The 9,917-nt window shown below is 48.3% G+C and overlaps 1 protein-coding gene across 1 annotated transcript in view; it reads right to left on the bottom strand.

Annotated features, from left to right (window-relative positions):
- Nucleotides 1-2,488: 2,488 nt before the first annotated feature.
- The window catches only part of LOC122544238 (sialic acid-binding Ig-like lectin 11), a 10,806-nt gene continuing 3,377 nt past the window's right edge, over nt 2,489-9,917 (bottom strand). Inside the window, exons 2-5 of the mRNA XM_043683315.1 lie at nt 9,315-9,608; nt 7,169-7,265; nt 4,865-4,946; nt 2,489-2,960 (exon numbers count right to left, since the gene is read on the bottom strand). Of these exons, the coding sequence (XP_043539250.1) occupies nt 2,718-2,960; nt 4,865-4,946; nt 7,169-7,265; nt 9,315-9,608 (716 nt within the window). The 3' untranslated portion in view covers nt 2,489-2,717. The remainder of the gene's footprint in view (nt 2,961-4,864; nt 4,947-7,168; nt 7,266-9,314; nt 9,609-9,917) is intronic.

Below are 9,917 nucleotides of genomic sequence, written 5' to 3'. Positions count from 1 at the left end.
TTCTTCTGTTGTATAATAAACTTCTGTTCTGTTGTTAAGGACAATCTATCACCTCAGTGTAATTCAGCACCACATTCGCACACGATCTATCAATCCAGGTTTCACTCTGGGGCCTGACTTGTGCATCAGCTGGGATCATAAGTGAGAGATTTTTACCTGGATCTAAAATTGTTAAATTTAAGAGGGATCTGTGTATTGAGTTGCTAGATGAGTTCAAAATTGATCCCCCTGAACACATTGATTAGATTAGATTCCCTACATGTGGGGACAGGCCCTTCGGCCCAACAAGTCCACACTGATCCTCCGAAGAGTAACCCACCCAGACCCGTTTCCCTCTGACTAATGCACCTCACACTATGGGCAATTTAGCATGGCCTGCACATCTTTGGACTGTGGGAGGAAACCGGGGCACCCAGAGGAAACCCACACAGACACGGGGAGAATGTGTAAACTCCACACAGTCAGTCACCCGAGGCTGGAATCGAACCCGGGTCCCTGGCGTTGTGAGGCAGCAGTGCTAACCACTGTGCCACCGTGCCACTCCTATAGGCACACAACATGATACAGGGTACTCTCAGTGTGAAGCCAGGTCTTTGTTTCCATTGACAGTGTGCACTGGTCACAGACAAATGCATTAGTTGAATTGGCCATGCTAAACTGCCTGTAGTGTTAGGTGCATTAGTCAGGGGTGAATGTAGGGAAATGGGTCTGGGTGGGCTGCTCTTTGGAGGGTCGGTGTGGACTTGTTGGGCCGAAGGGCCTGTTTCCACACTGTAGGGAATCTAACGTAATCTAATCTGCAGCATGCAGGTTGGTAAGGATGACGTCAAATTTGATTTTCCCTCTTGTTGGTTCCCTCACCAATTGCTGCAGAGCCAGACTCACCCAGTTCAGTCAATAGTGGCACTGCTGCCAAACCCTTTTTGCTGCTGTACATTGAAGTCTCTCCAGCAGAGTACATTCTGTGCCACGGCCACCCTCAGTGCTTCCTGCAAGTGCTACTCAGCTTGGAAGAGCACTGGTTCATCAGCTAAGGGAGAGTAGTATGTGGTAATGAACAGGTCTGTATACCATCTCAGACCTCAGATGGTGTCAGTGACAGTGTGTGTAAGCGACACTGCCCTGGGGTAGCCCGTTGTCTGACAGGTCTGTGAGAGACTCCTCCCAATTTTGGCAGGCCTTGATGTAGGTCAGGAAGAGTTTGCCATTCTTGTTTTCAGAGCCGTGATTGATGTCTATTGGTTAGCCTGGTTTCTGAGATGTTTTAGCCGTTCGATATTTCTGAGTGCTTTACTCTCTGAAATAGCCCAGTGGTTAAGAGTCAATCACATTGCTGTGGGTTTGCCATTGTAAAAATTCCAGCACATTTTCTTCCCGAAAGGACATTACCGAACAAGGCGAGCGTATATGGCGATGACAAAGACGGGACAGTAAGACCATAAGGTGTAGAAACAGCAGGAGACCATTTCCCGTTGTTACCTGGTCATCAGTAGACATTTAATTCCAAATTTGATTTGGAATTGAAACTTCACCATCTTTAACAAAGTCAGGTCATTTTATCCCAGTGCGACTGCTTTGGAGACCGCTATCAAAAGTACTTCTGTCATTGACTCCTTCTGTATACATAAACTTGCAAACTGCCTGACTGACAACTGCTTCTGAATTCCCACATTCCTGGGGGTAACAGTGGTTTTTGTCTTCTGATCTACCCCTTTTCCCTAATCTCTTCAATAGCTCACCTCAAAGTTTTCAAATGTATATTTTAAAAAAAGCCACTTACAGGGTATGTCCAGTATGAAACTACAATCATGTGTTATCCTTTATTAACACACAAATTGGGTGGCACAGTGGTTAGCACTGCTGCCTCACGGCACCAGGGACCCGGGTTCAATTCCTGCCTCGGGCGACTGACTGTGTGGAGTTTGCACATTCTCCCCGTGTCTGCGTGGGTTTCCTCCGGGTGCTCCGGTTTCCTCCCACAGTCCAAAGATGTGCAGGCTCGGTGAATTGGCCATGCTAAGTTGCCCGTAGTGATAGGTGTAGGGGAATGGGTCTGGGTGGGTTGCTCTTCGGCGGGTCGGTGTGGACTTGTTGGGCCGAAGGGCCTGTTTCCACACTGTAGGGAATCTAATCTAAATTAGAAAGACAAATCAAGCTTAAAGCCTCCATGCCTGAATCCACATTCCCAAACAATAATCAGATATTGTAAAGCTTCATCACAATTGTTTTTTTTTAAAGATTAGATTCCCTACAGTGTGGAAACAGGTCCTTTGGCCCAACCAGTCCACACCGACCCTCTGAAGAGTAACCCACCCAGATCCAATTCCCTCCAACTAATGCACCTAACACTACGGGCAATTTAGCATGGCCAATTCACCCTAATCTGCACATCTTTGTGACTGTGGGAGGAAACCGGAGCACCCGGAGGAAACCCACGCAGACACGGGGAGAATGTGCAAACTCCACACAGTCAGTCGCCTGAGGCGGGAATCGAACCTGGGACCTTGGTGTTGTGAGCCACTGTGCCACTTTGCTTATATCTGTAAAATTACACACAATTCATAAACTTCATACAATCTCTGATAGCGTGAAAAAGATGCAGCACTTGGAAAGCATGTTCAGGACTAACAACAAAGCTGGGCAGTGTCACTTTCTCTTCATTATTCAACCACATTGACTGCACACATCCCTCGCAGTCTTCTCCCTGCTTCTCTCTCTCAATTTGGCTGGAATCTGATCTCTGCATATTCCGTGTCCTCACCCCTATGCACAGTCCCGTCACTGCTGGGTAGCTTTGAGTAGTTGATGCTGGCATAGAGAAGGTCTTTAGTGCTCCCAGGGTGTGCAATGTCGCTTCCCACTGGACCCTCGAAGACATTCCCGGGAGCTGGAGTCTCCCCCGCTCTCGCTGGGCCCCTGGTTGTATTTTGCAAGTCAGTTACCACCATGTTGTGTGAAACCTGCAGAGAAACGGGAACATTATTCATCAGCAGGGACAGGTTTAAACTTTTGCGAAAGTCAGTTTTGCTTCAGTGGATTTAGCCTTCCCTTTCTTACCTTGGAGGCTCCAGTTCACTGTTCACAGAGACTGAACGTCCCCCAAATGCTCCTCAGCTACTGAAGAACTTTACTTACGGAGCTATAGTCATTGATATACAGCAGTCTAGATGAGGGTGGTGCTGGAAAAGCACAGCAGGTCAGGCAGCATCCGAGCAGCAGGAAAATCGACGTTCCAGGCAAAAGCCCTTCATCAGGAATAGAGGCAGGGAGCCTGCAGGGTGGAGAGACAAATGAGAGGGGGGTGGGGCTGGGGAGAAGGCAGAAAAGAGTACAATAGAGAGAGGAGGGTGTGGGAAGGTAGTAAAGAGTACAGTGGGTGGATGGGGGTGATAGGTCAGAGGGGAGGGTGGGGGAAGGTAGCAAAGAGTACCCAAGGTGGACGGGGGTGATAGGTCAGAGGGGAGGGTGGGAAGGGAGATTAGCAGGTAGGACAGGTCATGAGGACAGTGCTGAGCTGGAAGGTTGGAACTGAGGTGAGGTTGGGGGAGGGGAAATGAGGAAACTGGTGAAGTCCACATTGATGCCCTGGAGTTGAAGTGTTCCGAGGCGGAAGATGAGGCGTTCTTCCTCCAGATTGGTACAGCTACCATTCCCACGGCCATTGATATACAGTGGCCAACATACACATAGCAAATGGCTCAACAGCAGTACTAACTCACCTCATTACATTTATTAAATGCTCTTTTATTTGAGGGAGATAATGATAGGCCCCAGGACCCTGAGGAGAACTGCTCCCTGGTTCACCTCCAAATACATGTGATGGGATCTTTAACACCTCCAGAGGGCATGTGGTTAAATGTATCATCTGAAAAATAGCACCTCAAACGATGCACAGTTCCATCAGAGAAATGGAATATTCTCACAATTTACCGGCCCATTTGGGTTAAATTATTGCACAGCCTCGTCAGTGTTATTCACAGACCAGTGGATTTAACCTTCTTCATTTCTCTCTCTCCCTATCTCTCTGTCATACCCTGTGTCACCTCTCTCTCTCTGTCTCTCTCTCTCTCTCCCCACCTCCTCGCCTCTGCCCTTTCTCATCTCTGAGTTAGAGTGGTGTAGTTTGAGTCTCAAATTTACATTTGAGTTCTCCTATGCCCTTCCATGACTGTTCCAAAACACCTTCACAGCCAGCACCTTTTCGAACAGTATTCCCTATTGCAACGTAGGATGGTGCAGCTGCAGTTTATGCACAGTAAGATTCCACAGGCAGCTATGGAACCAACATGTGAACACCAAAACAGAGAACTGCAGCTGCTGGTAGTCTGAAACAACCACGAAAGATGCTGCTGGAGAAACTTAGTATGTCTGGCAGCATCTGTGCCGAGAAAGCAGTTTACGGTTTTGAGTCCAGTGACCCTACAGAACAGGGTCAGCACCCCCCCACACTGACCCGCTGACAGTGCAGCACTTCCTCGGTACTGACCCTCTGACAGTGTCGTCGGGTTATGTTTTATTTGTGGAATTGTCACTAACCCCATGAATCTTTGACTCTGAGAAAGAGAAGGTGCCAGTGAGTGCTGGTGACTGAGCCACTGCATTCTTTGATAACAATCCATGAGTAATCTGCCTGGGAACCAGGAATACGTTGCCTGTTTCACCCCCAGTTTGACTGAGATTTGATCTTTACCGATCTCTCTCTCTCTCTCTCTCTCTCTCTCTGCTGTACAAAATCCCATCATTGTTGGGCAGCTTCAAAAAGGTAATGCGGGTGGATGGAAAGTCCTTGGGTTTGTCAGTTGCAATGTGTATTGTCTAAATGCTGAGCTTGAAGGTTTGGAGGGAGTGTAAACAGTTTCTGTACCTGGTGTGTCACAGCATCTGGAGAGTAGGTCACTGTGATCTCACTGGCCTTTGAAGCTGTCTCCTCAGTCACTTTCTTTCTCCTGCAATAATACCATATCACAGTGTGGTTATTATACATCAGAAAGTCAGGGCAGCCCAGACACAGTTAGACATTTGCAAGTTCCTGTTGAAGGTGCCTTCACCTCCCTATCAGGCAGAGTGTTCCAGATCACAACAACTCATACCTATTCAGCTGATCATGATAACAATGTAAGTAGGGACATAGAACATAGACCAATACAGCACAGTACAGACCCTTCGACCCTCGATGTTGAGCTGGCCTTTTATCCTACTCTGTCATCAGACTAACCTACATACCCTTTATTTTAATATCCTCCATGTGCCTATCCAAAAGTCACTCAAACGTCCCTAATGTGTCTGACTCTACTACCACTGGTGGCAGTGCATTCCACACCCTCACCCTTTCTGTGTAAAGAACCTACCTCTGACATCTCCCCTAAACATTCCTCCAATCACCTTAAAATTATGCTCCCTTGTGATAGCCATTCCCGCCTTTGGAAAAAATCTCTGACTATCCACTCTATCTATGCCTCTCAACATCTTGTACACCTCGATCAAGCCACCTCTCATTCTTCTTTGCTCCAATGAGGAAAGCTCTAGCTCCCTCAACCTTTCTTCATAAGACATGCTGTCCAATCAAGGCAGCATCCTGGGAAATCTCTTCTGCACCCTCTCTAAAGCTTCCACATCCTTCCTATAATGAAACAGCCAGAACTGAACACAATATTCCAAGTGTGGTCTAACCAGGGCTCTATGGAGCTGCAGCATAACCTCACAGCTCTTAAACTCAATCTCCCTGCTAATGAAAGCCAATACACCATATGCCTTTTTAACAACCTGATCAACTTGGGTGGCAATTTTGAGGGATCTATGGACATGTACCCCAAGATCCCTCTGTTCCTCCACACTGCCGAGAGTCCTGCTTTTAACTGTATAATCTGCATTCAAATTCGACCTTCCAAAATGAATCACTTCACACTTTTCCAAGTTGGACTCTCAGCCCAGCTCTGCATCCTGTCAATGTCCCGTTGCATCCTACCAACAGCCCTCCACACTATCCACCACTCCACCAACCTTCGTGTCATTGGCAAACTTACTAACCCACCCTTCCACTTGCTCATCCAAGTCATTTATAAAAAGCACAAAGAGCAGAGGTCCCCCACCAGATCCCTATGGAAAACCCTCTGTCTTCTATGGGCCAGCCATTTCTGAATCCAGACAGCCATATTTCCCAGTATCCCATGCCTCCTTACTTTCTGAATGAGTCGACCATGGAGAACCTGATAAAACGCCTTGCTAAAATCCATGTACACCACATCCACTGCTCTACCTTCATCAACATGTTTTGAAACACCCTCAAAGAATTCAGTAAGGCTAATGAGACATGATCTGCCCCTCATAAACCCACACTGACTATTTCTCATCAAACTATGGTTTTCCAAGTATTCATAAATCCTGTCTCTCAGAATCCTCTCCAATATTTTGCCCAGCACTGATGTAAGACTGGCCTGTAATTGCCAGGATAATTCCTATTCCTTTCTTGAACAAGGAAATAACATTTGCCACCCTTTAAGTATCTGATTCGACTCCAGTGGACAGTGAGAATGCAAAGATCACCACCAAAGATGCAACGATCTCTTCCCTCACTTCCCGTAGTAACCTGAACATCAAACCAGTTCTAGCACATCACTCTGTTTTATGCTGTCCTCAAAAATGTCAAGGTCCCTCTTCAGTACGGAAAACTGAAGCAAAGTATTCATTAAGGACCTCCCCTACATCCTCCGACTTTAGCTGGACGTTCCCTCCACTATCTCTGACCGGCCTTACCCTCACTCTGGCTATCCCTCCAGTGTGGGAACAGGCCATTCGGCCCAGCAAGTCCACACCGACCCTCCAAAGAGTAACCCACTCAGACCCATTCCCCTATTATTCATCATCTACCCCTGACTAATGCACCGAACATACACATCCCTGAAAACTATGGGACAATTTAGCATGGCCAATTCACCAAATCTGCACATCTTTGGACTGAGGGAGGAAACCCACACAAACACAGTGAGAATGTGCACACTCGACACAGACAGTTGCCTGAGGCTCCTGCCCACTAAAGCTTTTCCACGCCCCCTTCTCGCTCTCCTAAGTCCATTCTTCAGTCCTTCCTACAGAAGAAGTCCTCACCCCCAAAGGAACAAAGATGGAAGCAAATATTTCGAGTAAAATCAAATGAAGCATTCACACTTACTTTTGCCCACGCAGGAAGATGAAAATTCCAGCCAGGAAAACACTCAACACGATTCCCGCCATCACCAATCCCACTCTCCAATTCTTGAAGTCTCTCTCTGTGAAAAGCAGCCATTGATTACTGTGCTATAGTTTCGGAATGAGGCTCTGATGTAATTTGAGAAGTGAAACACTCCAGGGTTGACATTACCGGCACCTCCCTCGTTGCCCTGTGAGAAGGTGGTGGGGTGGCTTTTTTCTGAGCCACTGGTTAAGGTGACACGGTGGCTCAGTGGTTAGCACTGCTGCCTCATAACGCCAGGGTCCCAGGTTTGATTCCAGCCTCGGCCAACTCCAACTCTCTGTGTGGAGTTTGCACATTCTCCCCGTGTCTGCGTGGGTTTCCCCCAAGTGCTCCGGTTTCCTCCCACAGTCCAAAGATGTGCAGGTTTGGTGAAGTGGTCATGTTAAATTGCCCACAGTGTTCAAGGATGTGTAAATTAGGTGCATGAGTCAGGGGTTAAATGTAGGGAAATGGGTCTGGGTGGGTTACTCTTCAGAGGGTCGGTGTGGACTTGTTGGGTCAAAGGGCCTGATTCCACACTGTAGGGTACCTAAACGAAAAATTACAAACTGAGAGAGGAGTTCAGAAGGCAGTGAAGAGTTGACCACATTGGTGTTTGAGACTATAATCACGTATACACACACAGACACACCAGGGTAAGACAACAGGCTTCCTTCGCTAATAGGGCTTTAGTGACCTACCTTGTCATCTCTGTCTTTGTATCAAACTCACTAAAATAACCAAGCATCAGCTTATCCCCGCATTGCTGTTTGTGGGATCTTCCCGTGCACAAATGAGCTGTCACATTTCCTACATTATCGGCATGACCACACTGATAAGTAGCTGTAAACGTATTCTGTTATGATCTAAGCAACATACCCATCCAAGTCCACACTCTGTGTGTAATCTATCATTTCCAGGTACATTGGCCTGGATATTCTGGTGGACAGTTTCTTAATGTTCATAATTACCCAGGAAATATCAGCCAATTAAAACCCGAGTCTAAAAGCTGGACAGCGATTAAACTGATTCCCTGACCCTCAACTGAGCTCCAAGTATCCCCCTCACCTGATCTCTTCTACTCTTGGACATCTGACAATCACTTCTCCCCTGACCAGACACCCTCTCACTCCCCAACAAACCCTTCACCACACCAACCAGACACCCTCTCACTCCCCAACAACCCCTTCACCACACCAACCAGACACCCTCCCATTCCCCAACAACCCCTTCACCACACCAAACAGATACCCTCCCACTCCCCAATAACCCCTTCACCACACCAACCAGACAGCTCCCACTCCTCCCCAACCCTTTGGGTGGTATGCTGGCTGAGTGGTTAGCACTGCTGCCTCACAGCGCCAGATAGCCGGGTTCGATTCCAGCTTCGGGTGACAGACTGTGTGGAGTTTGCACATTCTCCCCGTGTCTGCGTGGGTTTCCTTGGTGTGCTCCGGTTTCCTCCCACAATCCAAAGATGTGCAGGTCAGGATGAATTGGCTAAATTGCTCATAGTGATCAGCGATGTGTGAGTTAGGTGCATTAGCTGTGGGTTAATGTAGAGTCATAGGAAATGGGTCTTGGCGGATTACTCTTTGCAGGATCAGTGTGGACTTGTTGGGCCGAAGGGCCTGTTTTCACACTTTAGGGAATCTATGATATGCCTCCAATTCAAAAATAAGAGATTCAACTCCTCTGCTTCGCCGGCCTGCATTCCCCAACAGTGTCCCCACCCCACGTCCTGTCAACTTTGACACTCTCCCCACTCCTTCCCCTGCCCCATCCCAACGCTGGCTTTGACATCCCACCCCCTGTACCCAGTTCTGAACCGTCTTCCCACAAGTGTATTTGACACACCCACCACGTGCCACAACAGTCCTGCCACACCTCCCACTCTGCCAGCTGCCAGTGCTGAGACACCAGCCCCAGTAAGTGTCAAGGAAGTGCTTCCTGATCCCCATCCCTGAATGGTCTGAGTCGAATTGTATCCAGTGTTGGCGTGGTCACAGGTTGGTCAAGGAGGCTGGTGGGAAAGAGTATCTTAAAGGAGGTGGAGAGAGAGCAGAGGCGGATTCTCGAGTCCAGTCCTGAGCGATACTCTCACCTTTGACCCAAAAATATGCCTTGAGCGTGGCTGCCCCGTGCGGGTTTCGAACCCAGCAGGATGCCATCGTTTCCTCTTCCTCCGGGTGCCCTGTCAGGGTCAGAGAGCCCATCACCAGATGCCCCACTCTGAGCTGCTGTGATACAAAGTCTCCGTGAGTTTGGTTCCCGCTGAGGTTGGCATGGGGCAGGTGCCAGGTGAGGTCTCCGGGAGGATTGGAGTTGGCCGCACAGGTGCAGGTAATCCCCTCTGCCCTCCGAGCACATTCCAACTCTCGGGAAAACACTGGACCATCTGAGCAGGGAATGACAGCAATCAGTCAACAACAGAAGAGTTAACGCAAAAAGTTTCATCAGTGTCTTGGTTCACTCCAAGCTCAATGCTTTCCCATCTCCCACCCTCGAAACCTCAGCACAACGAAAACTTGATAATTGGATTCAACAATTACACTCTGTCATGAGCTGAACAGGGAACTTATAATCCCCACCCTTGTTTTCAAATCGCTCCCCATCTCAATAACCCCCTCCAGCCCCTACAGCCCCTCCCTATCTCTGTAACCCCCTCCAGCCCCTACAGCCCCTCCCTATCTCTGTAACCCCCTCC

Source organism: Chiloscyllium plagiosum, chromosome 47 (assembly GCF_004010195.1).
Source record: "Chiloscyllium plagiosum isolate BGI_BamShark_2017 chromosome 47, ASM401019v2, whole genome shotgun sequence".
Lineage (NCBI taxonomy): Eukaryota > Metazoa > Chordata > Chondrichthyes > Orectolobiformes > Hemiscylliidae > Chiloscyllium > Chiloscyllium plagiosum.
This window is presented reverse-complemented; position numbering and strand designations above follow the sequence as displayed.